The sequence below is a fragment of the Pseudozyma hubeiensis genome (genome assembly GCF_000403515.1).
Source record: "Pseudozyma hubeiensis SY62 DNA, scaffold: PHS15, whole genome shotgun sequence".
Lineage (NCBI taxonomy): Eukaryota > Fungi > Basidiomycota > Ustilaginomycetes > Ustilaginales > Ustilaginaceae > Pseudozyma > Pseudozyma hubeiensis.
Genome location: NW_012133797.1, coordinates 350,348 through 377,489, shown reverse-complemented (window position 1 = coordinate 377,489; position 27,142 = coordinate 350,348). Strand labels below are relative to the sequence as shown.

The following is a 27,142-nucleotide window of genomic DNA, read 5'->3' as shown; positions in this document are numbered from 1 at the left end:
TCAAACTGACTCGGTATCGAGGAACCTCCTTGTTCGAGCGATCAGATCTCGTAGCTCGTTCACTTTGCTCGTCTTACCCTTCACGGGTGAAACCTCCTCCACCACGACCGACGACGAATCATCCCTGCGGAAACGCTTGTTCGAAGGGGACACCATCACCTGATCCTCTCCTCTCTCCTCCTCCACATCCTCTTCCACCTCTTCCGCCTTCACTCCAGCCCTGTACTCCTTCCAAATACCCCTCGTCTCCCCCGCCACCTCATCCGCAGCTGCCTCGCACAACCTCGCAAACACATCCCTTGCCTTCTCCACCTCGATTTCCATCCCTTCCTGCAATCCGAGCCACACTTGCTGCAACGTGTCCAGGCAGTGTCTGAAGAGTCCATCGACGTGTTGCTTGTTGACGACCGCGAGTTCTTGCTTGAGATCCGGAGCCTGTTGGAGAGAGGACAAGAGTCGGGATCGAAGGTGCAAGTTTTGCTCCGAGCCGTCGTCTGGCAGCGAGTCGAGTTGCGACACTGCCATATTGACCAGCTGACCAGTGGTGCTCTTCGGAGTAGCCGAGGGCAGGGGAAGCTCGAGCAAGACTTGGTCGTCCGTGCCTTCGTCTTCCAGAATCGTCTCGGACAGGCTGACGATCGTGCGCAGGACATGGTTCGCGAGAGCGGACAAGATTTGCAGAGTCTTGCAAGCCACCTGCTCGACCTTGGCAGAGCGTACAGTGGAGCGACCGGATAGCAGTGCAGGTGGCAAACCTGAGAGCAGCTCGAACAGCAGCGCAGAGGTTCGAGTCCATTGGTCGTAGAACAGCAGCGCGACGTCCTCTAGGGTCGATCGACGACTTCCGTCCAGGTACAGAGCCGGGTTCGGAGTCAGATCCGGCACGGCTTGCCGAAGCAATGCACCCAACGTGTCTTCGACAGACACCGAGGCATCGTCGAGTTCGAGTACACCGACTCGTTCGAACGCGCGTTGGAGGATGGGAGAAGGCTTGAGCTGCGAGGCGGGCGAAGAACGAGTCCTGCTCGCTTGACTTGGCACGGCCCTACTCGCATCGATCCCAAGAGCGCCGAGCAAGCTCTCCCTACGCCCTGCATCACTCGCAGATACCATGTGCAGATCGGTCATCTCCACATCGCCATCATCACCTGTCGAAATTGCATCCGACTTATCCGACCCTGCACCTCCCCAACTGACAACCAGCAAGCGGCAAGCAAGTTGACTGCCCCTAACAAGCTTTGACTTTGCGACATCCTCAAGCCTTTTCCGATCCTCGACGAGGAATTCTCTTCGCTCGGCTGCAGTCTGAGCGTGGGCGATACCGGGGCTTGTTTCGAAGATGACCAAGCCTGGCTGACTGTGCTCGTCCCGGTCAGGGAGCACTTGCTCCAGATTGATGTGGCTTCCGACGGAAGACGGCGTGACATCTACCAGGTCGACCTGCGAGCCATCTGCCAGATCGATCTCGAGCAAATCGCGCCCGCCCTCTTCCTCCTTGCCTTCGGATGGAGCCGCAGGCGAAAACCCGAACTTGACTCGGAGCCAGCTTGAAGCTACGTGCTGACCTGGAGCTCCAGAGTACAGGATGGCGAGGCGATCGAGATCAGCTGGCCGGAAGTGAAGAAGCAGCTCCTCGATATGCTCCGCAAGCCGTTCGAGCAGGGATCCCTCAGCCCAAAGCTGACTGCGCTGTCGGCGCACTCGCGTCCACCTCTCGGTCAACTCGGCGTCACCTCGAAGTGTTGCACGTCCCTTGTCGAGGTCGTCGTCGAGCTTGCGCTTCGTTCGTGGGACCGAATTTGCGATCCTTTCGCCCGTCAAGAGCGATTGTCGAATCGAGAAAGCCTTTCGGATAGGGCTCGCATCTTCTCGATCTGGTATCTTGCTTGTGACACCGAGCCCGGTTGGGCTAGTTGCAAGTCCACTGGCATCCTGCTGAACGCGGCCAAGAATGTTCCTTCTTCGAATTTCGCCACGGATGTCCTCGAGACGCCTTCGCTGCTGCTCGCGATCTCGCCTCTCCTCCAACACCTCTGTCCAGCGCGACCACGCACGCATAGCGCAGCTTCGCGACTGGAACACTTCGGCAGCCGCTTTTCGGCTGGCCTCTTCGGCGACTTGAGCTGCATGCTCTTCTGCCAATCGTGTCCACAGCTTGTCCGTGATACGAGCCAACAGGTCGTTCCTCGATGCAGCTCGACGCCGGGCGTCTTCCTCCTGGATCGCTCGAGCAGCGATTGTCTGAGCAGCGGATCGAACTACCTCTTCGGAAAGCTTCTTGAAGGCGCGGTCGATCGCGGAGCTCTTGGCTGCTTCCTTGCGCTTCGCTTCTGCTTTCTTGTCAGCTTCGGCTTTAGCAGCAGCGGCTGCTTGAGCTGCAGCATTCTCCCTGGAGTCCGAAGCACGTCTCTTTTGTGAGCTTGGCGCTGGTGTCGAGTTCTCGGGCTTCGCATCCGCATGGCTGGTAGGCGCTTCAGTAGCTTTGTTGCCGGCAGACCGGTTGGACAAGGAAGAGCCGAAGAAGGATGGCATCGCAGACTTGCTGGATTCCGTTTTCGGTGTGGCAGCACCACCGAAGGAAAAGGATGGCAGGCTGGCACTGGCTCCCTTTGAAGACTCCTTCGCAGGTGAAGAAGTGCCAGGCGGCTGTCCGAATGAAAAGCCTGGTGAAGGCTTCGATTTTTCTGAGCTTGAAAAAGCATTGCTGGATGCTGGTGCTTTGTCGCCGAAAAGCATGGATGCAGAGCTGGTCTCTCCGTCGCTCTGAGCCAGACTTTTGCCAAAACCTCCAAAGCTCGGCAATGCGCTGGAGCTGACGTCCTTCTTTGAGTCATTGTTCCCGAGACCGGAAAAGGCACCGAATGTGCTCGACGCGGTTCCTGTGCTCGTTTTGCTGGAGTCCGAAGTGCCGAAAGCTGTTGGTGTGAAGGACTTGGCTGCAGGTGAGAGCTTTGATGGTGATGTCGAGCCAAAGGCGGTAGATTGCTGCGACTGGGACCCTGCAAAAGGCGGCTCAACAGAATCCTGCACTTGTTTCACGCCGAATGACGGGATCGTGCTGGCTTGAGCAGTCGCTGCGGAGGGCTGAGCCGACGGCGTCGAGAGCGTCGAGATCTGCGCGTGGGGGTCAGCACGGGCGCCTGACGCGCGACCGTCCACCACATCAGCGCTCGTGCTTGATCCGCGCTTGGCTTCCACTATGCTCGTGCTGAATGGTGTCGGAAGCGGTTTATCCTCTTTGATCGTGGCACTTCGGTGAATTTTGACACCGACAGCTACGTCAGCTTCGTATTCGAGCTCGAGTCCCAGATGCGTAGCCATGCTCACCACCTGCTCGGGTGAGTCCATTCCGAGCACATGCTGAACCCTATCTATCGGAAGACCCCGATGCTGCGCCATGTATGCCTTGGACATTGCCTTGACAGCTCCGATGCGAACCGAGCTGAACGAGTTCTCGGCGAGACATGCCATGAGATAGTTGACGTCGGGCTTTCGCAGCTCAGCGAAGAATTTGGAGAAGAAGTTCAAAGTGGCCTCTGTATTACGTGGTTGGCCACGCTTTTCGAGATTGTTGGATCGCTGTGAGAGCTGGCGCAGATGGATGGCCGTTTGTACCAGGGGGGAGCGGAAAATGTCACCGGGGAGCAGCTCAGCTTCCCGTAGCGTCTCGGGATCGCGCAAGTGAAGCAACAAGTTGTAGGCGCGGAACTCGGCCTCGTTGGGAGAAGCGAGCTGAGCGCTGCCTCCGGGATTGCCGGCGACCGACTTTCTGCGAGCATCGTCGTAGAACTCCATGAGACTGCGCATCGTCTTTCTTAGCTGCTCGAGCTCTTGCTGTTCGCTCCAGCCTTCCGCGCCGGGCCCGCCTCTCCAGTGGAGGCACAGGATGTGATACCTCGCGATGCGCTCGTGGCATTCGATAGCGATCGCACCGCCTTCGCTCTGAACGATAAAATCTTGACGCACCGCCCTTGTGCGGTTCCAAAGGAAACCCTGAACCTGGGCGAATCTTGCATCGTTCGGGTCGGAAGGCAGAAGGTCGTGGAAGAGGTAGTCGAGCGTGCGCTTGAGGACGGGCGGTGGGCGAACGTCTTCTGGAAGAGGTAGCTCTCGCCCTGCTGCGGGACGTCGGTAGATCTTGACAGCGATGCGTGGATCGACTCGGTCTGTGCCCGGATACATTTCGAGAGGATCGAGCTCCTTCTGAAACTCGCGTTCCTCGCGTTCAAACTCGGGGCACATGTCCTGACATGTTCCAACCAGCTTGACCGCCAAAGCCAGATCGGTCGGCTTGTCTGGGTCTGGAAGCACTCCTGACTTGATGTACGCATTTCGAAGTGCTTCTCTGCCACCTTTCATCTCAAGGAAGCGGTTGCCCACCTTGGGAGCATCTTCGAAGCGCTTCTTGCGGAGCTCGTCCTCGTCTTCTGTACCATTCATACCGGTCCCGCTCGATGCGAATGGTGTCGCCGCGCCGGTGCCTGGCGTGGAAGCCCCGCTACGATCCTTGCGTAGGAAGTTGGAGAAGGAGCTGGTCGGCGCTGCGGAAGGTGCTGCAAGGGCATTGCTCGTCGTCTGAGGAGCACTGATAGAGGGCGCACTAGGAGGAACAGAGCTCGATTGTGGTTGCGACTGAGACGCTGTGAACGAAGAGGCACCGAATGGAGAGGTGCCTTGACTGGCCCCGAAAGCAGAAGCGGAAGCGGAAGTGCCCATGGTGGATCCGAATGCCGAAGGTGTGGAGGCAGAGCCAAAGGCGGGAGTGTTGCTTGGATTCGAGAATCCTCCGAAAGCCGAGGTTGACGAAGAGGCTTGGTTGGCTACAGGCGTCGAGCCTAAAGCAGACGTGCCCTGAATCAAGCTGCTACTCGGCGTCTGCGTCGTTGAGAATGACGAGCTGGACTGGCCGAATGCAGACGGACCCGTCAGGGATGCGTTACCCTGATTCACATTCTGCGATGTCGAGGTCGACACTGATGCTGAAGGCGGACCATCCGAGCGGGCTGCGGAGGGCTCCATCGGTGCAGTCTCTTGCGACTGTGTGTTGAACGTAGTGGACTTGTTCGCGAAGGGTCTTGGTCTTGGCCGAGATGCGTTCTGATTGGCGGGTCCTGCTTCTACGCCTGATTGACCGCCGAACGAAGATGACGACTGCTTTCCGGCATTCGCATGCGACGCGAAAGGTCTGACGGGACGAATGGTACCTCCGCCTCTTGCTCCTCGGAACGAGCCTGAATGCGGAGGTCTACCCTCCTGCGCAAAGCTGGGCCCCGTCGGTCGCGAGGTGAACGGTCTCGGTCTGCTGCCAAACGTCGATGACTGCTGCGGTTGCGAATGTGATTGGGATGGTGGACCATTTGTGAAAGGGCGTGAAGTGTTGAAGCTCGATTGCTGTGGTCTCGGTTGCTGTCCGCCATTGAAGGGGCGAGGTGCGCCAAAGGTGGACTGTTGAGACTGTGGTCGAGTCGCGACACTGCCGACCGGTCGAGGAGCGCCGAACGCCGGCTGCTGCTGCTGCGATTGTGGCTGAGCATTGCCGAAGCTGGAAGAGAAGGCGGATGGCTGTGCTGCTTGAGATGGTGGACGAAAGAACGTATTTGGTGGAGCGCTGCTGCTTGACGTAGACGATGCTGCCTGTTGCGGCCGACCAAATGCACCAAAGGCATTTGACCCTGATGTTCCCCCGAAGCCGAAGCTTCCTTGGCCTCCATTCGGCTGCATGGTCGGGCCTTACAAGCTTGTGCCGAGGCCTAGATCGAAGTGCGACGATACGCCGTGCAAATCGTTCAAAGATTCTATCGCATCCTTTCTGTACAGTACTGTAAGGTATAGAACGGTGATGCTCTTCGCGACGGGAAGCCTGAGAGGCGTCAGTGCCGGCAGAGCGTGTGACGAGTCGTCAGAAAGCGTAGATGCGAGCGTGCGAAGGTCGATGTGGAGCTGGACAATGCTGATTCGAGGAGGTCCGCGCTCCCACGCGATCGACTGTGTGTTCTAACACGCCGAATTCCGATGAATTTCGCAGCTGTCAAACTCTGAGAACAGCTCAAGCAGGGCGGTTCGTTGTTCATCGTTTGGCAACTCTTTTACGGCAACAGAAGGCTCTATGATCAGCTTCATCAGGTGCTGATGCTCGTAACAAGCGAGGCTTTGGAAAGGTTCGAGCTTACTGAACTTGATGGTCGTTGAAGGTCGAGCGTCGAACGAAGTTTGGTCGTCCTTGACCTTCACACTGTAAGCCAAGCATGTGTATGCTTTCGGACTCGGTAACTCTGTTCCTGTTGCGGTGGGCGAGCTACTTCAAGTCATGGACGATCGGAAGCTTCGACACTATCAATGGCGAAGGAAGGGAGCTCGTTTCGGAGACCAACCCAGCTTCAAATTTCCTCATGACTCGATCAACACAGGCAGTGAAGATGTAGCGGATGCTTGTGACTATTTATTCTCCATGAAATGCGGGAGAATGAATCTATTCATACATGACAATGATACCCTGGCGTAAAAACAATGAGGAACGTGAAGCGGAGACTGATGCCAATTGTGCTCTCAACCCAAGTATGAATCTCTGAGCAGGGACCGAACCTCGCTTAGTAGCGGTACTTGAAGTAAGGAGACTCGTCACCCATGTCGGCGATCTCCTCCTTCGAGAGACGGGCGGCCTCACCCGAGTCGATCTTCTTCTGCTTGCGGATGTTGGCGAGCTTGAGAAGGCCGGCGAACGACAGAGCCGAGATGAAGGCGGTGGCGTTCATGCCGATGTTGATGTAGTGGGCACGGTGGAAGTAAGGAGCCTGCTTCTTGGGGAAGATGTTGCTCGAGATGGTACCGGCCAGACCACCGAAGCCGACAATGATGGCGATGCACACCGATCGCTTGGTCTTACCACCGATGGTCTGGGTCAGCGATGCAACCACACCAGGGAAGGCGGCGTACGAACCGGCAGCCGAGATGAATTGAGCACCGTAAGCGACCTTGGGGTGGGACTTGCCGTAGGCGAGCGAGAGACCCCAGCCGATGCCAGAGATGAGGGTGCCAAGGCAGATGAAGGGGAATCGGATACCGGTGCGGTCGGCAAAGTAAGCAAAGATAACGACGGTGACAGCGGCAACAGTGTATACGGGGACAGTGTACAGGTTGGCGTCGACCGAGTTGTACTTGAGCGAGGTCTTGAGAATGGTAGGCAGGGTAAGGGCAGTGGAGTAGAGCGGGGTGATGGTGGTGACGTAGCAGATCAGAGTGAAGAGAGTCTTCCAGTCCTTGAGACCGGCCCAGACGAACTTCCAGGCGAACTCGTCGTTCATGGGGATGTCGTTACCGTCGAAGTGGACACGGTCGCTCATGTAGACCTTCTCGCTCTCGGTAAGGAAGGGAGCCTTCTCGATACCGTCGAAGAGGACAAAGTAAGCAACAACACCGACAATGATGGTCAAAGCACCCTCAACGAAGAAGATCCACTGCCAGCCCTCGGTAGCGCCAACGCGAACCTTGGCGAGACCGAAAGCGAGCAGACCACCGAAGGCACCGGCGATGGTGGCAGCAGAGAAGAAGAGACCAACTCGCAGCTGGATCGACTTGCGTGGGTAGAGGACGGTGAGATAGTACGTGATGCCTGGGAAGAGACCTGCCTCGGCAGCACCGAGAAGGAGACGCCACGAGAAGAGAGCAGCGAAGTTGTTGGAGGTACCGGTAAGGAGCATGACAATACCCCATGCAATGACGATGATGGGGATCCACTTCTTGGCGCCTATCTTCTTGAGGATCAGGTTCGACGGGACCTCGAGCAAGCAGTAAAGACCAAAGAAGACGGAAAGCGCGGCAGCGTACTGGTTGCCAACCAACTTCAAGCCGGTCTCCATACCAAGGACCCTTGCGTTGCCGATGGCCGTCCTGTCCAGGAAGGAGAAGAGGTAGAGGACGGAGCAGATGGGGAGCACGTGCCAGTCGAGCTTGCGGATGAGACGAGCGGTCTCCTTGGGGTCCTCGACGGTGGAGGCGACGGCGTCGGCGTGGGTGGTGCCGGCGGTGAGGACGGGTGCCATCATGACACCATCCTCGAGGCGGGAGTCATCCTTCTTCTCGATCGAAGCCGAGTCAGAGTTGCGGTACGACATGGCTGTTGGTGATTACAGGGTGTGGTCGTAAAAGCTTTGTGCGGAATGGATTGAGGCGATGAGGGTGCTTGTTAGCAGGGCCGTGGCTGCTTGAGGGAGGTGCTGAAGAGCCCTTGAAGGATGGGGAGAGGAAGGGATAAGGGAGGAAAGACGAGGGTAGGTTGGAAGAGATAAGAACGGCCAGAGGCAGGACTTTATACCTTCCAAGATAGGAAGGGGAATGTGTCAACGACCTTTGCGGGGGTACCACGAGGCCGTGGTGTAGAGGCAGACGAGACTGGCGAGACAGGTACAACGAATGCGGGGCAGCATGCGGGCCAAGACGTTCACGAGTCTGGGGTGCAGCAACGACGCGACTTGGCGCTGACATGGTCAACGCTCATTCAGGCCACCTTGTACATGGCGAAACGTTGTGGCACGATCTGCATGAGTGCAGTGAGGTCCGCTTCAGATGAGACTCGTTGGGAAGACCGTTGAGATGCCCCGAATCCTCACGGGCTAAGCGACCTAGACATGCATGGTTTGAGTGGATCCGGGGTCGACCAATTAGAACAGGGCTAACGAAACGTAGAGCATATGCTTAGGATAGCGAGGTGTCTACAACATGATCAGGGTTTCGATGGGACATCGACTGAGGAAGTTCCGGCCATCGAGCTGAGCCTTGGATCGATAGGCAGGCGTTGGTAGAGCTCTACGAGAGTCTGAACCTGGTCTGGTTCTCGATTCTGGGTTCCAGGCGCGGCCACAGACTGAATCTTCTCTGCGGCCGGTGCGGCTTTTAGATGCAAGGCAGAATGGCACAACGTTATGACGAGAAGATGCGATCTGTTTGGGGCCACAGATGGAAGACACGGCGATCCAGGAACGCGCGAAACTGATACGGTCGCCGGTGCCAGACACTGATCGATGCCACGAGGCCGCTGCCGGATTCCACCAGGTTAGGACAGTGTCGTTTTACGACGCTTGACGCCAGTCTATCAAGAAAAAGCACCAGTACGCATGAAAGCAATATGCGTGGCCAAGGCTTGGCACTCTAGAAGCGAACCAAGGGACACTGCCATTGTACGCTCGGCTAAAGCAAGCTGCTATTTCCTGTCAGTCAACCCTGCAAAGCTGCAGCTCCCCCTCTTCGTCCATTCCCGTCCTCACACAGATCTTGTCGCAGACGTCGACCGAGATCAGCCAACGAACGAGTCTGGAGTCGGAGTTCGATGCATTCACCGTTGCAGCGGTAGCGAGAAACAACCGCTTTCTCACTTGAGTCCGGTGCGCTTGAAGACGAGCATTGGCGAGAGCACATCATCGCTGGGTGCCGAGCAAGAGGGATATGCTTGCCTCGACCTTTCCTTGCCAGGGCAATAAAGCATCAAAGTCGAGATCTCAACAAGTCCCTTCAAACGTAGAGAACAATTGTCGTTGGAGCAGCGGGAAGACCGGAGGGGAGGTTCTACGAAGCGGGGATTGCAGGGGATAGAAAGGGGATAGGACGGAGAGTCGAAGGAAAGAAGAGGCGCAATGCCGTCGAGCCCGTTGTGGATAGTCGCACGGTCACGACGAAAGAGCGAAAACGTGGAGTTGCAATTTGACACCGAGATACAAACTCAGCAACCCCGAGCACCGCTGTGCCGCCTTTCCGCTCGCCCCTCCTCCGTCCCATTGTTCCTCTGAACAGGCTCCTCAAGTGCTTTTTGTTACAAGAACAAGGATTCGCCGTATCGACGCTTCTGAAAAAATCTCCCCGTTCTTCTGTAGATCTGGACTCTCGTCCCATGAATGGTAAGCCTTTCGGATCGCGAATCTTGTCTCCAGACTCACGATCTGAGGAACGTCAGTTTTCGTCCCGCAATGAAGGGACATCCCGACTTCTGCAAGGCGCCGCTTGCTTCACACATTCGCATCGAGACTGCAGACTTGGCACGCTCGTCGTGGGGGAGGCCAAGACAGTCACCGGCAATGACGGGATGACAGGACACGGGGGCGAGATTTTCCGAAAGACGGCGACGATTCTTCGATTGAACAAGGAGCAGGCCAGCTTGGTCTGCGGTCGCAATTTCATGAGTCAGAACGAGTATTTCGGAGAGAGGTAGCTCTGCAGGCCGTATCTTTGTTCTGTAGCCAAGAGAAAGAAGGGCGGAGGCTGAGGAACAGTGGTGGCTTGTGATGTTGTGCTCTGATTCTGGATCATGGATGCTGAAATCTGGATCGATGGAACGAGGAACGGAGACATCCGTCAGTAGCAACATCACTGGTGCAAAGCCGTTGCTGGAAATAGGTTTGGCCCTGTTTGTGGCCCGCCACTAATGTCTCCTGGCGAGATGGAAGTCTGGCTGCAGATGCCACGTTGCCTGGAGGTTTTGTGCGACCGTGGGGAAACGACAACGAAGTCGGAAGTCTCTCTGCAGGGCAAAACGGCAGAGGAGTGCGGGGAAAGACGAATGCAGGGTCGAGACTTCTCGATGGATTTTTTCAAGGCGGGCTCTCGGGCAGTGTGTTTCTTCGCTGAACGTGGTCTCGTACAGGAAAGCTGTCGAAAAGTGCCGACATCGTCAGACATCTCGCTCACCGATGTTGCTGCGACCCACGCAGAGCGGAGTTCTTGGCGTTTCCTTTTCGCTCGACCAACGAACGCGTTCACTTTGCTCACTTGTCCGGAGTGAAGGGTGCAATACACTTCTTCTGCTGTCCTCTTGCTCTTCCTTCTTTTTAGAGTCCTATCCACCCTTGCTGTGACGGTCGAGACGGCAGTTGCCTTGGCGTTCTCAGCAAAAGTTGTAGAGTCAGCAAGACATCACGAATCGAGCTTCATCCCGCGGATGATGCGGGTATCTCGGTGCGCATGTGCCCTCCGCTCCACACCGAGTCGACAAATGCGTAGTCATGGCGACGTGGTTCGAACTTTGCTCGTCACGCTCGGCGAACGCATATCCCCGAAGACTGGAACATCCTGCGCCCTTCTTGAACACAGTCATCACACGAGCTTGTCCCGCTAGAAATCGCTCCCGACCACTTCTTCGCGGTGATCCACAGAGACCGTACCAAAGGCTATGAGTTTGGCCGCACTGTCTCCGACTTTCCACCCTTCGGCAAGATCCGTTCAGCGTAACGACTTGCAGATCGTCTGATTATGCGTTCCGTCTGATTCAGGAACGCCGACTTTCCCCACAGATCTCGTGTCATGCAATGCAGTGTCGAGATCAGTACATTAGATCACATTGTCCTGCAGTCTTTGCATCAAGGCGAATGCGGGGCCCCGACTCATGCTTTCGGTCGTCCTCCACTTTGACGGGGAACGACGGGACTTAGCTTTGATTTGCCCCGTACTCGTGGAGGGATCAACTCGTCAACCCCCGTCGGACTCCGTAGTCGCAAGACGCATGGATTGGTAGCGCGGTGTGGTGTCGCTCTGGTGAGCAAACACGTCCAAACGGGCTAGACTCGAGGAACGGGAAGGAGCGTTTTTAGGTAGCATGACGCAAGTTGCCCGCGACGATCAGCTCTCTCTCCTTATGCTCTCTTGCAATTCACCTCTTAGCCCTGAACTCTGCTTGCCTTTGGCGGAGTAAGCAGTCCAAGAATGTTCTCGAGTCTTACCGATCACCTTGCACCAAGCTCAGTTCCTGGAAATACAGTCTCGCTGATGAATGAATGTGACTGATTGCAAAGATAGAGGTACAAGTACAAGAAAGCATTGTGCTGCTTTCGACGAATCAGAATCCAAAGTGGGTTCCGAGAAGATGCAATCTGAACGAACAGAACGGGCGATGTATCAGGCGATGACGGGGTAGAGATTGTCGTCCTCGGATTCCGGGTCGGGCAGGGCTACGAGCTTGCGCAAGCGAGAATGCGACTCTTTGCGCAGGTTCTCTTGGAAGTGGGTGGAGATCATCGGATTGGCTTGGTCTTGCAGCGGTAGCGCGTAGTCACGTTGCTCTTCGTTCAAGCTTTGACCAGTAGCCGGCGCTTGCGTGCCGTCCTCTCGGCTACCATCTTCTCGCACCACGGCAAGAACGATTTCTCGACGAACATTCCGTAAATTTCGATGCGCATCCTTGAGGGTGTTCTGCAACTTTGCTGTCTCGACAGAGAGCTTCTTCTGACGCTCGAGGCTTGCTGCGATCTCGCGCTTGAGGAAGGAATCGAGCGCCTTTGCTTGCGCATACGAAGTCTCGAGCGATTTGTGGAGCCCCCGCTCGTCGACCGCTTTCGGATTCTTGCTTCCGGGCATGAGATGGAGCTCGATCAGTCGAAACTCGGGTGGACGCGCGACGAGCATCTGACTACCGCGCGCTTTTGCGACGGTGGTGAAGAACTTGCCGGAGCTCGTCTTGGCTCTGAGCACCAAAGGCTGGGTACCGCTGACGGTGGATTTGGCGGTGGTGTTGGAGATCAGGTTCTTGGTATACTTCTGGTTGCGGGCTACACCTGAGTCGATGCAGTACTGGAGTGCGCTCTGGATGTCCTTGATGATGGAGGCGAGGATGGGCGATGCATCTTTGAGCAGCTGCCGTGCGCGCTTCTCGCGATTCGTCTCTGCAGCCATGAAGACTTGGACTTGCAGCCATACTTTGAGCTCCCACTCTGCAAAGTCATCTTGGACAAATTCGGGCGTGGCGCCATCGAAGAGAGTCTCGTCAATCTTGTCGAGTTGGCTGGACGCAGCCTGGTACTCGACTAGGTCGCGCTCGAGCTCAATTTTGTGCAGCTGCATGGAAGACAATGTAGATCGGTTGTTGGCTAGGTCGGCTTCATGTGCAGCCTGCTGGGCTGCTGCTTTCTCGGCTTGATTGTGAGCTTGGACAAGCAGACGAGCTCGCTTGCCGTGCTTGTTCAATAGCCGCTTGGCGACGGAGCTACTCCTTTTGGCGTGGGATTCTCGAGTCTCCTGAGAGACGGTTTGGAGCGTCTTGAGTCGAGTCTCCTGACTCTTGACTTTGCCGGTGACGGAGAAGATGTCGTGTTGAAGGGCATCAAGCTTGGTTGGAACGTCACCGAGATGCTGGAGAGTGTTGGTGAGCTGCGTATGTCGCTCGTAGTAGCCTACGACACGTTGGCGCAGTGGAGGCTGATACGCTGGGACCGAGCGATCCGATGATGCTGTGTTTCTAGCATATGTGTCACATTCGAGAGACAGCGTGGCTGCTGCGGTTGCAACTGCAGCAGATCCGGCGATAACGAAGGGTGGCGGCAGCGGGTCATTGATTGCGGGAGGATCGCCTCGAATGAGATCGTCGACATCGTCAAACATGGCATTGACAGCCCCGCTGTACAGCCGTGGTACACCCGGTCTTTGCGCCATGATCATGTCGAGGGTATGAGCCCGAGCTGAGCAGGTGGTGCTGAACACTGAGAGCACTGAACAGAGAGCCGGGTATCAGTCCGTCGACATCATGTCGATGATCAGAGAGGGTGCGGAAGACCTTGTGGGTCACAGACACATTGTCAACAGGCACAGAATCAAACCGGCAAGGGTCTTCCGCAGCCAATTTTGGCGCGGCATGCTGATGTGCATAAGCGAAGCAACATCATCGTGCAGTCCTGATCGGGAGATGCTCCCCACCTGGATCAACGATGCATGGTGTGTCATATCTTTTCGCACGATAAAACTCAAAACCGGACCCTGACCTTCCACGTCGATCCTTTCAAAATTGCTCAGCCCGCGTCGGGAACGCAAAGCACAGCCCGCGCCTGCAGCTAACTTACCCGCAAGAGCAGGGTCAGCGGCTGACCGGTGAGGCTGCGCTCCAGTCTTTCAACGAACGAATCAGAAGGCAACAACTGCCACGTAGACAGTTTAAAGCCCCGCACTGCTTCGACTCTGATTTCATCCTGATCCTACTTCACGTCCACATCATCCCTTTCGCCTTCCACGTCTACAACACCCTATCTCCCAACTTCACCTCTCTTCTCCTCCTCCCTCCTCGCACCTGCCTTCTGCTTCAACGCATCAGGTCATTCTATCTCCACGTCATCCACGCAACCACGCACCCACCAGCCATTGCATCTGCTCTGCATCTCCCAGCGTGATTCTATAGTTTCGCCATCTCTTCCTCTTCACTGAGTGCTGGAGACCATTCCTACCCATCTCAAGCCCCTGACTCGACCTTGCCTCAATCATTCCATCTTCCACATCATCAATGGCTCGTCGAGTCGCCCATCATGACGACCACCATCGCCACCACCACTTCGCCGTCTCCCATGTCTGTTCTCGCCCCGCCATCCACAGCGTCAATGCCTTCCGCGCTCGCATCATCGTCGCGTCACTCAGAGACATCAGTCAAGCAGGAGACTTTTGGCTTCAACTCTGCTGAATCTTCTCCGAACAGCAAAAAGCGAAAGGTCATCCACGACCAGGACGACGACGACGAGCAAGACGACGAACACGATCTCGACGACTCCGCCTCCTCTTCGGCTTCGCCCTCCAAGTCCAGCCACATCGGAGGACGCCGCAAAGCCAGCGACGAGGAGCGCAAGGCTCGTCTCGAAGCTCGTCAAGCCCGCAACCGTCTCTCGGCCCAATACTCGCGAGAACGCAAAAAGGCGTACGTTGAGACGCTTGAAGGCTCTCTCAACGACCTCAAGGCCGAAAACACGCTGCTTCGTCAACAGCGCGAACAGGATCAGTCTGTCCGTCAAGCCCTCGACGCTAAGCTTAACGAGGCTCAGCTGCGTGTTACTACGCTCGAGACCATTCTCCGCACCGTCGCTCCTTCCCTCATCCCGCTCCTTGGTTCGTCGTCGTCTTCATTGTCTCTTCCATCCTCCTCCAATCCATCGGCTCTCGCCGCTTCCTCCGCTTCCACACTTGCTTCGCAGTTGGATGCGGGCTTGTCCGCGAACCTCACGTCTGCGCTTGTGCAGAACAACGGTTCGGCTAGCAAGGAGGTCACCTTGCCCCTGGCGATTGCAGCGCCGGCATCGACTGCTTCCTCTCCCCTTTCCTTTGCCACTTTGTCCCAGCAAACCTCGAATGAAGGCGTTCGCCTCCCTGCAGCGGAGGCGACCTGCTCTGATGCACCATCTTCTTGTCAAGATGCTGAGCTCGAGCAGTCCCAGCAGCGGATGCCTTCACACAGTTTGAGAGTGTCGCCGGTCAACAAGGTGTCGTCCGAAAGGTCGGAAGCAACGTCGATGTCAACGGCAGCAGCATCGTCAATCAAGGTTACCCCCTCGCCAGCCAGATCAGCGTTCCTGCTCTCGAGCAGCCGTCGTCGATCGCGGCCAGCGCCCAAGTCCCTCTCACTCAGCATGTCGTCGAAGCAAAGGCAGCCGGTGTCGCCCGTGAAGCTGAGGCTCTCCTCTCCAACTTTATTGACCTCGACGCCAAACCTGCCCACAGTGACGCGACGATTGCGGCTCAAGATCAAGGTTCCTCGACGCCTACCGCCCCGTCTCAACCTGTATCTGTGGGCGAGAACCATGCAGCAACAGCAGCAGCAGGCGGCGCCTTGCGACCAGCAGACGCCTCTGCCGATGGTCTCGCAAGCCTGAGCACCGTCTCGACGGGCTTGAGCGAGGGTGCGAGTGACAACAGCAGCAGCAATCAGAACAAGACCATCAGCGAGACTGGCGAGTCCGCCATCTTCAACACCATCAGCTTGTCTCTCGCGCAGAACGAGGAGCAAAGCCTTCAAGAACGCTTCCGACTCCTGAACTCTCCTCTTCTTCCCACAGAGAGGAACATGTGGGAGCTCGCCACCGACGCGATGCTGCAAGATATCTACAGCACCTCTCAAGACACCGCCGCCAACGTCAACACCGACGCGGACGTCTCGTCATCTGAGATGGATGTCAGCGCCGGCTCGTCGCCCTTCGACCTTGTCGATCTGGACATTGAGATCGAGGAGCCTCTGCAGCTCAACATTGGTCTCGGCGACGAGGATGCCGTTGGTAGTGGATTCCTGCCCGCGAGTCATGAAAGGGCCGACGTTGCCGGTATGGACTGGTCGGGTCTCATGGCTTCGCTTGTTGCTTAAAGGTGTCACGGTCTGGTATCGCGACCTTGTAGATTTGGTGTGTTTTCGTCTTGTATATTAGTACTCCCCTTGGTGTGATTGACCGCTCCTATGTCGCCATCTGGTGGGACAAGGCGGCTCGATCAGGTCAAGGCTCACTCGACTCGCGTTGTGTTTGTGGTCCTGACTCGCGAAATTCTAATTGCTCCGCTGCCTGCGCTCGTTTTCAAACCCTCATCTTCTTTGTTGGTGCCTCTATGTGTGTCTGTGCTCATCAGAATGTCATTCGTTTCGGGATAGTGCTGATGAGACGATGGGGAGAACAGAAAAATGAGTGGTTGATGTTTGGCGAATGCTAAGAATACTAGAAATACAGTGTGAGCTAACGGAATGAAGGTGCTGAGGGATGCACGAGAAGGGAACGTGTCTGGCGTGAAGGAACGGGTTTGGTTGAATGCGCGACCTGTGATAAGGAGGTATAGGGAGTGTAGGAGCGATGCGTGTGGAACGACGAAAGGGAGGTGGGTCTACTGTGATCCGACTTCAAAGCTCGACCAGTACCAAGAGTCCATGAGCCTCCATACGTCGGTGTATGTTTCGTCGACCGCCACGAAGGATGCTTTTGTGCCTTCGACGTCGCTACCGCTGCTACTGTGATTGCTACGATTGCCGTGGACACCAGCGGCAGATTTGTACGAGGTACCGGGCAAGCGATGCGTCGATGGGATGGACTCGTCGATCTCATCGCTGAGGGAACGAATCGACTCGAGCAGCGCTGCTGCTTGTTGTTTGAGTTCAGAGATCGCGAGTGTTTGGTCTGCTCCAGATTCGCTGCCGAGGTCGACTGCGGTGGTGGGGGCAGCTTCGCGAATAGACGGGAGAGCCTGTCTCTCTACGGACGCGGAGCGAAGCGTCGACCCATGAGTGCCGGGCGGAAGCGGGAACGAAGTATCTTGGTTGATCCTCATCGAGGCAATCGGCTGCGCTTGCGCTGTTGACGTTGCTGACAGTGTCTGCGTCGCCGTCGAGGCCGACGAAGAGGAGGACGGACGTGACGAGCAAAGAAGCAGGGGCTGAAGCGTGCGCCCCGACGAAGCAAGGAGCGCGTCGGGCGGAGCTGCAGATGAAGGCTCACTCTGCTGACGGGAAAGGGATTTGCTCTCCGAATGCGGAGATGGTGGGATGACGAAGCCTTTCGCGCCGTGGTTGATGAATGGGCTGCTGAAAATGTCAACCTCATCTGGATCCTGCATAGATGCAGTCGTACTGACTCGCATGTCACCATCGTCTTCGTCGCCGGCGAATTGCAACGAAAAGGGATGGCCGCTGAGCGAGTCCAATGAGTAGCTCGAGTCAAGCGAGTCGCGTGATGTTGTGGTGAGCGAGGATGGCAGTCGAGGCGAAGAGGCGATGGTGGACGCACTTCTAGACAGAGATGCACGAGGAGCGTCAGGCTCTTGCTGAACAAGAGAGGTGCGAGAGGCCACCATGACAGAAGGTAGGCCAACATTCCGTTTGCGGGATGGTGAAGGGACAATATCGAAGATGGGTTCCTCGTCATCGTATTGGGTTTTTGAGCCGACAAAGCTGCGAGACTGACGCTGTGAATCTTGGTCGTGCGACCACTGTTCTTGTTGTTGGGTTGGAGTTCGGGATGGGAACACGAAGTGAGGGTGCTGCAGGGTCGTATTGTTTGAGCCTGCACGCGGAGCAAAAGCTTGCGAGGTTTGTGAGGTAGCGGTCGTGGCAGGAGCCGAAATGGGAGCCTCCGTAGACCGATTGACCACGGTACGCGAGGTGTTGCTGCGTTCAGCAGAGAAGGAGCCGGCGGGACGACAAACGGGCAGCGTTGACCCGTTATGTCCCTGAGCAACGAATCTGCGTGGTTCACTCTGCTCATCGACGCGTCCGAGCTGACTTGGCAACTTGATGGGAGGCGCACGTACGGTGCTTGACTTGCTAGCTTCTTCGAAAGCGCTAGCGATGGCTCGCACCGACTGGCGCTGTGACTGCCTTGAACGACTCGGCGCGGTGTCGCTGCCGCCCATCATGACCCTTTGTATGGCCATGGAAGAGCCGAGCACGGAAGAGATGGACTCGGAGCGGGACGCATTGGAGCCATGACGGCCGGCGCGGCGCGAGAAGCTGGAGCTGCCGGTACGTGAACCGACATCGCTGTAAACAGAACCAGATCCGACGCTGGAGGGTGAGCTGAAGGACAAGTCGAAGGAAGATTCCGAGTCGGACTCGTAGAGAAGGCGATGCTGTAATTTGGTGAGTCCGTGCGGATGCTGCGGAGCAGCTTGCTTGATCATGTTGGGCTGTCCGGTGGATAGGGTGTATATGAAGGGTGAGTTGTAAGAAGAACCCAGGTGAGAGGTGTCGATATCTGTATCGTGAACGATGGCGCTTGCGAAGCTGCGATGCATCATCACCTCTGTATCACCGTACGAGTTTCTCAGCGGAGACTTTGTGTAGAGACGTGAGATCGACCCACGATCTGTTGCCGTCCAAGGAGCAAGTTGGCAGAGTGCGGTCCTACCTTTCGCGACAAGGTGGACCAGCGAGCCTCGAAAATGGTCGTAAGTGTGCGAGAAGACGAGGCTGGAGTCAGGCTGAAGTGAAGACCGACGCAGACGTGCGGCCGATGGTGGCGTTGAAGAAAGAGATGTGGATGCCAAGGCTGCGTTCCTGGCTTAGTGAGCAGATGTGGAGTGTCGTGGCGCGGCGCGGCGTAGTCGTGCGTCGAACGGCTTCAGCCTGCTGAAGCGGTTTCCAGGAATGCCAGATGGGCGACGATGTTCCTGTCTGGAAGAAATGCGAGCGAGAGCGGGTTCAACAGCGCGGCTGAGAAACGGCGAAGACGGCGAAACGGGAGGTTGTGCACGTCTGGAGTAAAGATGGCGAAAAGGTGGGACAGGAGATACGACGTCTTGCGCCGCACTTTTGTGACTCTCCGCCGGGTACGTGTGCGAGAAGGTCAATGGCGAAGAGGGAGGATAGCGACGCTGATCACAAAGACGAGATGGGCACGCTGGGCGGGAAGGCTCCCAAAAGTACAATACTGCATGGCTGATACAGAGACCGCCGCCATCTCAAAATCCGTCCATTTTTCGGGATCACACACCGCAGAGGGGAAGCGGAGCAAGAATTGCAGCCGAAGTGCACCTTTCAGAACATCACCGGCTGCTCCGATAAGTTAAGAGCACTATCGAGGCGAAGCGGCGGCTCGAGGGTGTGACGCGGTGGGTGCGCGTTCCTCGCCTCTTTGTGCTCTTTGTGTCGCACAACACAATCTACTGATTGTGCTGTATCGGAATGCGCTGCGTGATTATTTGCTTCCTCTGAATTAGCTTTCTCATTGTCCTTCCTGTTCGTGACATTTCTGGGCGGAGGAACAGCCGAACTGCGTCGACAGCTCATGCACGATCCTGACATTCTTGACACTGACGCGCCTAGCCGCTTCCGTGCTCATTTGTCGGCGCTTCCATCTTGGTCATAGCCGTTGTCAAGTGCTGTCGCTTCGCTGACATGTGTCCTTTGCTATCCGTGACAGAAACAGAGTGAGAGATTCGCTCGCGTTGGCGTTTGATCGCGGTCCATGCTGACAGCGAGGCTGCGTTCCGGTTGGACCCCGACGTCATGCTCTGCGCGGCGCGGCGCTGCGATGCTATGCTATGCTATGCGATGCGCTGTATCCGTGCTGTGGCTCGGCGTGAACTTGGAATAGATTGCAAAAGGCGCTAGGAACAGCGATGTGCAGGCGCTAGTGATGCTCGATTGCGCGTCACATACAAATCGCTGGCTCATGCGAAGCTTGGTGTTTGATTTGGGCTGTCGACAGTCCCGCTCGCCAGTTCAGACGAGTGCGGAAATAGGAGGCGCTCGCTTGCCGGAGGTAGATGCATCGACTGATCAGTCAGTCGCTGGACGAGCGAGCGGCTGCGAACACACAAGATGCAGCCAAAACGCGAGGAGACACTGTGGCTGGCAAGGGGTCCACTTAGACGAAGGGGCGGCTTTGGACCAAAAGTCAGGGTCCATAGTGCAGCTTCGCCCCCATCCACGTTCTAATTCAAGCACAACCAAGACGCACCACCGCCATGGCCTATCGAGGTTCCGTCTCCAGGTGATCATGCAGACCAGGCTGCACAAACACATACCGTGTGTAGGCTTGTGTCTTTCTCTGTGATCACATCACTCGTTGCGATCGACCTCGACAGCTGCGCCTCGGGTTGTTGCAAAGAGTCCTGCAGCTCAGACTGGGCTGTCGGAAAAAAAGTAGCGCTGCAAGAGCAGTGAATTGTCGCTCCTGACTTTGGCTCTCACCCTACCCGAGCCTCGCTTGAGCATGAATTTCGAGAGGGGTCCCACCCTTCGCAATGTCGCCTTCGGAGCTCGAGCCGACGACGAATCTGGACTTACAGTAGGACCGGACGGAGGCTACACTATATCGGGCTCGGACCCACTTGGACCGGAACCTCCTATCTCTGTCATATGCGAGATGGCGATCGTTGCGCATTTCTGCCAAAGCTGACGGCGGATCAGATGGCGATACGCCAAGAGACAGTGGCTGAAGCACGGAAACCGGTCCAAGCAAGAGTCGTGTGGGAGCGAGATGAGATGAAATCTCCATCGTTGAGATACAGTAACACGGCAGAGACGAGATGCTGCAACGACCTCGTATGAGCACCCACACAACCCCTACGGTCATAAGCAGGTTCTGTAGATGCTTCTCTCACACAATCAATCTTCTATGCCGTCTCACACGTGTTCTGGAGCAAGCTTCTCTGCGCGGGAGAGTTGGTCTGCTAATAATGTCGCTTCCAGCCGCCGGAATGATTGCGCAAGTTATGTGGGCAGAGCCGTCCCGAGAGCAGCGAGGAGAGTGAGTCCGTTGCCACCAATTGTTTGGAATGTGGTGTGCATCATCCGAGTCGATTTTCAGTCGACCAATTTGTTACGTCGAACCAAACGAAATTTTCGCATCATCGAAAAAAAACATTGGCATCGGCCGTTGTCTTACCAACATCACGTGAGCATATTCGAACTTCGAAGAATTCAACATGAAGTTTCGATTAGCAACCAATACAATCTTTACACCCAAATTCATACTTTGGCCAAAATCTCGGCGAGAGAGCAGTCGGGTGAGCTGAGCTGCAATGGGTCAAATCGCACTGCAGGATTCGCAATCTTCGAACTGGAAGGCCAGGTCTTCGCGATAGCCAGGCGGGCAGTGAGCGGCTGGAAGAGAGACAGCACAAGGCAAGCCGGTGAGCGAGCGAGAGAGCGAGGCACACTTGGCCGTGTGTGTGCGGTCTTGGAGTGTGTCGACGGTTGCGTGCCAGGTCGAGTTCGAGATTGACATCGCTTCCTCCTCCTTCCCTTTCCCCCAGGTTCCTTCTCATATCCTCAAGACACACAACAAAGGTAAGCTATGCCAAACCGCATGCATGGCAGACACAACAGCAGCGACAACGTGGACGACGACAAGAGGCAACATTCGATCGTGACAACAGCAGCAATTGTCCAGGTGATGGCATTCCGACATGGAAGACGCGGCAACAACAGTGAATACGGCAGATACATCGACAAAAGCATCATTATGCGATAAACATTAGCCAACGGTAGCACACGTCCGCCGACAGACACCTCGTAGACACACACCGCACCATCATGTCTACAGATCGAACGAAGCAGACTCAGATCGAATCATCTCGAAAGCATACGCATGCAGCCCCCTTACACGACCTGTGCGGCATACACACACGCACGCACATACAACGCCATCGAGCTAGCCGCATTCGCTGGCTCGAGGCATGGGACGTGGACAACACTCGCAGGAACATGGTTGCGTCGAGAAATCAGATACTCGGATAGGAGTTGATATGTGATGGCATTCGGGACAGTGGAGGAGGACGCAAAGATCGTGCCCATCCGTTTGAGTCTGCCATGTTGTCGTCGCGATATATATCAAGATGCAACGGCGTGGAGCTTTTTGAACAGGTGGCGGGAGGATAGGATGATAGTCCCGCAGTAGGCAGACATGGGGAGAGGGCGTTCGTGGAATCATGCCTACTTCGCTTTGGTAGCTTACGACACGATGCAGCCAGCATACATCGACATTCGCCAAGATCCATACTCTTGCAGCAAAGTCACGACCTGCAAACCTCGCCATCCGACAAACGCTGCTATCAGCAACAACCTCCATTCTAAGGGCTGTAAAGCATCGTTTTCGCCTTGCCATCTCGCGTCCGTAGCGCGCTCAGCACTTTTCCCTCGTCCCGTCTCGTCCAAGTTGGCTCGTCTGCCGCATGCTCCCAACACTCAACCCCTTCTGCAATCGGATTGCTGACCCTTGTCTCACTTCCTTCCTTCTTCCCACCGATCCACTTTCAGATTCAACATGGGTATCACTCGTGACTCGCGACACAAGCGATCGGCCTCCGGTGCCCGCCGCGCCTACTACCGCAAGAAGCGCGCTTTCGAGCTCGGTCGTCAGGCTGCCAACACCCGTATCGGTGCCAAGCGTATCCACACTGTCCGTGTTCGTGGCGGTAACCTCAAGCACCGTGCTCTCCGTCTCGAGTCCGGCAACTTCGCTTGGGGCTCCGAGCACATCACTGCCAAGACCCGTGTTCTCGGTGTCGTCTACAACGCCTCGAACAACGAGCTTGTCCGCACCAACACCCTCGTCAAGGGCTGCATCGTTCAGGTCGATGCCACCCCCTTCCGTCAGGCTTACGAGAAGCACTACGGCCAGCCCGTGACCACCAAGCGCCGTGCCGCTGGTCAGGGTGCCGCCGAGGCCAACGTTGACGAGGCCAAGCTTTCCAACAACGTCACCCGCAAGCTTGAGAACCGCCGCAAGGAGGGCAAGCTCGACTCGCTCGTTGAGCAGCAGTTCGGTGCCGGTCGTCTCTACGCCGCCGTCTCGTCGCGTCCCGGTCAGTCGGGTCGCTGCGACGGATACATCCTTGAGGGCAAGGAGCTCGAGTTCTACGTTCGTCGTCTCAGGGCTTCCAAGGGCAGCAAGCAGTAAACAAGTTGCTCTCTCAGGTCCCCCCCTCATCCTAGCATCACCAACATCATCTCCCATTTCTTCTCTCTTTGTATACTGTTCCCCCTCATACACCCTTTAGTCCCGAATCCGATCGGACAAAATGCTTTTGGTACACCTCCGTCAGCATAGCCTGGCTGTCGATCATGGACACCGGCATCTTAGTGTCGTAGAGCACGCACACACACACACCCAAAAATCTCTCTCAGGCTTCAATGCAAAGCACATCCATGAAATTCGCTTTATCTGTCGTGTGAGGAAACGTGAGGTGCAGGCAGTCTGATGCGCGTGGTTTGGGGGGAAACCAGGTTGGCAGATGTGAACGAGATACTGTAAGTGCAGTTGTTTGTGTCGGGCGTTAGGGGGGTGGGATTGTGCAGCTGTCATGCATGCCGAATGGAGGGATCGAGTGTTCGCACGCCCACCCGCAGATGGACCCGATACTCGGAGTCACCTCCCAAACTCGGACAATCACATCACAAGCATCCCCCCACCACCTACACACACGTTCTCTCGTCAGAATGCACACAACATTACACGGCAGAAAAACAAGTTACTTTTTCACCACCCTACATCCCCTCTCTCTCTCTCTACTCAATCATCGCGAATACTCTCAAACTGCTTCCTAGCTTCCTCCATAGCGCTCCTCTCTGCCTCGAGATTCTTGAGCTTCTCCTTGGTGCTGAGCTTGACCTCCTCCGGCATCCTCTCCCACTCCTGCGGCTTGTTCATCACCGCCCCGACCTTGTCGAGACCGACCTGGTTGAGTTGGAGCTTCTTGTCGAGTTTGGCGAGTTCCTGGTCGATGTTGACCTGGCCGCGGATGAGGAGGTGTGCGTTGAGGCGGGAGGAGATGGAGGCGACGGCGCAGCCTTTCGGCACATCACTTGCGCCGGAGACGACGGTGACGCGCGTGCAGCCCTTGACGAGCGTGGTGACGATCTCCGAGTTGTTCTTGAGCGTGGTCGAGAAACCGGAGTCGGAGGTTTCGAGGTAGACCTGGACGTCTTTCGACAGGTTGTAGTCGACACACATGCCTCGGATCGCTCGGACGGCGGAGAAAACTTCTTCGAACTCCACTTCGGCTTTCCCATCTTCCCTGCTCTCCATCCAAACCGGGTATCGGGCGAGAGCGATGCTCTCCGCCTGCTCACCGCTGCGTCGCGGCAACCTCTGCCACAGCTCCTCCGTGACAAACGGCATGAAGGGATGCAGCAGCTTCAACCCGGCATCCAAACACGTGTACAGCGTCTGCTGCGCACTGCTCTTGGCCTTCTCATCGGCAGCACCGGCGTCGGTGATGGGCTTGATGGCTTCGATGTACACGTCGCAGAGCTCGTACAGCCAGAAGTTGTAGACGGCAGAGGTGGCAGCCATAAAGTTGCGTTCCTTGAGGTTGTCGTTGACGGTCTTGGAGGCAGAGTTGAGCTTGTGCAGGATCCACTTTTCGACGAGGGATTCAGATCCGGAGGGCTCGTCCGTGGAGGCGGGCTGGAAGGTCTCGATGGGTTCGAGTTTGAGCAGGGCAAACTTGGTAGCGTTCCAGAGTTTGTTGCAGAACTTGCGGTAGCCTTCGACGCGCAGGATGTCGAGGTTGATGTCTCTGCCGGCGCTCGTGTAGGCACACAGTGCGAATCGCAGCGCATCCGTACCGCATTGAGGGATGCCCTTGGGGAAGTCCTTCTTCTGCCCCTGAGCAGCCTTGGCAATTTCCTTGTCGTCCAGATTGCCCTCCTTCAACCTGTCGTGCAGCCCGTCCAGAGTGATACCTTCGATCACATCCAACGGATCGATGACATTACCCAACGACTTGGACATCTTCCTTCCATGCGCATCCCTCACCATCGCGTGACAGAACACCTCCTTGAACGGCAGCTGACCAGTCAGGTACACTCCCAGCATGCACATCTTTGCCACCCAGAAGAACAGAATGTCCCAACCCGTCTCCAACATCGACGACGGGTAAAAGTGCTTCAAATCGTCCGTCTTCTCCGGCCAGCCCATGATCGAGAAGGGCCAGAGTCCGGAGGAGAACCACGTGTCGAGAACGTCGTCGTCCTGTTCGAGCGTGAAGTTCTTGCCGCCAGCGAGCTTGGCCGCTCGTTCCTGAGCCTCCTCGAGAGTCCTACCGGAGATCCAGAACTTGTCATCGGTGCGGTCTTGAGATTCGCCTTCGATGTTGACAAAGTAGACGGGGCAACGATGGCCCCACCACAACTGACGGGAGATGCACCAATCCTGGATGTTCTCCATCCATCGGAAGAACTCCTTCTCGGAGACGACGGGGGTGATGGTCATGTCACCGGCACGTACGCGTTCGATCACCTTGTCCGCAAGCGGCTTGCAGTTGACCCACCACTGAGGCTTCATGATGGGCTCGATCACGTCGCCGGATCGAGAGCAGATAGGGACCGTCATCGGGTTGTCCTTGGTCTCGACGTAGCTGCCGATCTCCTTAAGCTCGTCGATGACGGCGCGACGAGCGGAGAATCGCTTCATGCCTTGGAAGTCGCCGCAGTTCTCATTGAGCGTACCGTCCTCCTCGTTGAGGATGTTGATGAACTCGAGATCGTGTCGTTTACCGACTTCGTAATCGTTGGGGTCGTGGGCGGGGGTGATCTTGACTGCACCGGTACCGAACTCCATATCGACAATGATGGAATCGGCGATGATGGGGATCTTGCGACCGGGGACGAAAGGATGGACGACGTTTTTGCCGTGGAGGTGCTTGTACCTCGGGTCGTCAGGGTGGACAGCAACGGCGGTATCACCGAGCATAGTCTCGGGACGAGTGGTGGCGACAATGATCTTCTCATCGCTGCCTTCGATCTGGTACGAGAAGCTGACGATGACACCAAACTCGATGCGCTCGTTGGCAGGGTAGCCAGGGATGTTGAGCAAGGTGCGGCCGTTGAGCTGCTTCTGGTCGACCTCGATGTTGGAAAGGGCGGTGCTGAGCTTGCAGCACCAGTTGACGAGTCGGTTAGCTCGGTAGATGATGCCGTCCTCGTGGAGCTTGCAGAAAGCTTCGGTGACGGCTTTGGAGCGAACGGGATCCATGGTGAAAGCTTCCCTTGAGAAGTCGTACGAGGCACCGAGACGACGCATCTGGTTCGAGATGCGCGACTGGTAGTCGTCCTTCCATGCGAACACCTTCTCCAGGAACTTTTCGCGACCATAGTCGTGGCGTGACTTGCCCTCGGTCTTTGCGATACGCTTCTCGACGACGCTCTGCGTAGCGATACCGGCGTGGTCGTATCCGGGGTTGAAGAGCGTCCTGTAGCCGTTCATGCGGTACCATCGGATCAAAGTGTCCTGAATCGAGATGGTCAAGGCGTGACCGATATGGAGCGAGCCTGTGACGTTGGGAGGTGGCGCGGGAATGATGAAGGTCTTTTCCGGGTCATAAGGGTCCGACTCGGTGGGCTCTGCAGGCTTGAAGTGGTTGGACTTTTCCCACCACTGGTACCAGCTCTGTTCGACGTGGAGCGGGTTGTATCCGCTCTCCATGGGAGCGGAGAGGTCCTTCTTTTCGCCATCGACGGTGTTGTTGACCCACTCGGGCTCCTGCTTGACCTCCTTCTTGGGCTTTTCCTTCTTGGCTGCGCCCGAACCAGCCGCGTTCTGCGCGGGCTTGTCGCTCTTGAGCGCGTCCTTGGCTGCCTGCTTTGCCTCCTTCTCCTTGAGCTTGGCGAGCTTCTTCATGGCACTTTTTGTGAGTGGCTGGCCGTCGGGACCGAGAGGAGCGTCTGCGGATGCAGCGGGGCTAGCGCCGTCATTCTGAGTCGAGCTTGATGGCTGTTGCTGCTCGGGCGCAGCAGGCGCCGGTGCTGGTGTGGACGAGGACATGTTGCGAAAAACGAGTCGGTGAGTGAAAGGGGAGGCGCGAACGCAAGCTCTCTGTGCGGAAAGGGAGCTCGACAGTACGCTGCTGCTGCTTTGAAGAGTGATGCGAGGTACAAGCACAGGAAGCTGACGACGAGCTGGGACGAGAGATGCTAGATACCGAGGCCGTGACA

General features: G+C 56.5%; 10 protein-coding genes across 10 annotated transcripts; 3 read left to right on the top strand and 7 right to left on the bottom strand.

Moving 5' to 3' along the window:
- PHSY_001361 (hypothetical protein) lies at positions 1-5,019 on the bottom strand (the record flags this gene model as incomplete). The annotated part of the gene is made up of 1 exon (XM_012331993.1): positions 1-5,019. One exon carries the CDS (start codon positions 5,017-5,019, stop codon positions 1-3), a length of 5,019 nt encoding a protein of 1,672 aa, XP_012187383.1.
- A 98-nt stretch (positions 5,020-5,117) lies between these two features.
- Positions 5,118-5,534, bottom strand: PHSY_001360 (peptide synthetase; the record flags this gene model as incomplete). Its single annotated transcript, XM_012331992.1, has 1 exon — positions 5,118-5,534. One exon carries the CDS (start codon positions 5,532-5,534, stop codon positions 5,118-5,120), a length of 417 nt encoding a protein of 138 aa, XP_012187382.1.
- Positions 5,535-6,587: 1,053 nt separating this feature from the next.
- On the bottom strand, positions 6,588-8,111 carry PHSY_001359 (transporter; the record flags this gene model as incomplete). The annotated part of the gene is made up of 1 exon (XM_012331991.1): positions 6,588-8,111. The coding sequence occupies one exon, from the start codon at positions 8,109-8,111 to the stop codon at positions 6,588-6,590; it is 1,524 nt and encodes a 507-aa protein (XP_012187381.1).
- Positions 8,112-8,708: 597 nt separating this feature from the next.
- On the bottom strand, positions 8,709-9,414 carry PHSY_001358 (hypothetical protein; the record flags this gene model as incomplete). The annotated part of the gene is made up of 2 exons (XM_012331990.1): positions 8,709-9,031; positions 9,333-9,414. 2 exons carry the CDS (start codon positions 9,412-9,414, stop codon positions 8,709-8,711), a joined length of 405 nt encoding a protein of 134 aa, XP_012187380.1.
- A 466-nt stretch (positions 9,415-9,880) lies between these two features.
- Positions 9,881-11,101, top strand: PHSY_001357 (hypothetical protein; the record flags this gene model as incomplete). The annotated part of the gene is made up of 2 exons (XM_012331989.1): positions 9,881-10,194; positions 10,819-11,101. 2 exons carry the CDS (start codon positions 9,881-9,883, stop codon positions 11,099-11,101), a joined length of 597 nt encoding a protein of 198 aa, XP_012187379.1.
- Positions 11,102-11,877: 776 nt separating this feature from the next.
- PHSY_001356 (hypothetical protein) lies at positions 11,878-13,413 on the bottom strand (the record flags this gene model as incomplete). The annotated part of the gene is made up of 1 exon (XM_012331988.1): positions 11,878-13,413. One exon carries the CDS (start codon positions 13,411-13,413, stop codon positions 11,878-11,880), a length of 1,536 nt encoding a protein of 511 aa, XP_012187378.1.
- Positions 13,414-14,339: 926 nt separating this feature from the next.
- Positions 14,340-16,084, top strand: PHSY_001355 (hypothetical protein; the record flags this gene model as incomplete). The annotated part of the gene is made up of 2 exons (XM_012331987.1): positions 14,340-14,838; positions 15,210-16,084. 2 exons carry the CDS (start codon positions 14,340-14,342, stop codon positions 16,082-16,084), a joined length of 1,374 nt encoding a protein of 457 aa, XP_012187377.1.
- A 506-nt stretch (positions 16,085-16,590) lies between these two features.
- On the bottom strand, positions 16,591-18,378 carry PHSY_001354 (hypothetical protein; the record flags this gene model as incomplete). Its single annotated transcript, XM_012331986.1, has 1 exon — positions 16,591-18,378. The coding sequence occupies one exon, from the start codon at positions 18,376-18,378 to the stop codon at positions 16,591-16,593; it is 1,788 nt and encodes a 595-aa protein (XP_012187376.1).
- Positions 18,379-19,705: 1,327 nt separating this feature from the next.
- Positions 19,706-23,105, top strand: PHSY_001353 (ribosomal protein S8; the record flags this gene model as incomplete). The annotated part of the gene is made up of 3 exons (XM_012331985.1): positions 19,706-19,757; positions 21,460-21,493; positions 22,463-23,105. 3 exons carry the CDS (start codon positions 19,706-19,708, stop codon positions 23,103-23,105), a joined length of 729 nt encoding a protein of 242 aa, XP_012187375.1.
- Positions 23,106-23,717: 612 nt separating this feature from the next.
- On the bottom strand, positions 23,718-26,972 carry PHSY_001352 (hypothetical protein; the record flags this gene model as incomplete). The annotated part of the gene is made up of 1 exon (XM_012331984.1): positions 23,718-26,972. The coding sequence occupies one exon, from the start codon at positions 26,970-26,972 to the stop codon at positions 23,718-23,720; it is 3,255 nt and encodes a 1,084-aa protein (XP_012187374.1).
- Between the last annotated feature and the right edge of the window lie 170 nt (positions 26,973-27,142).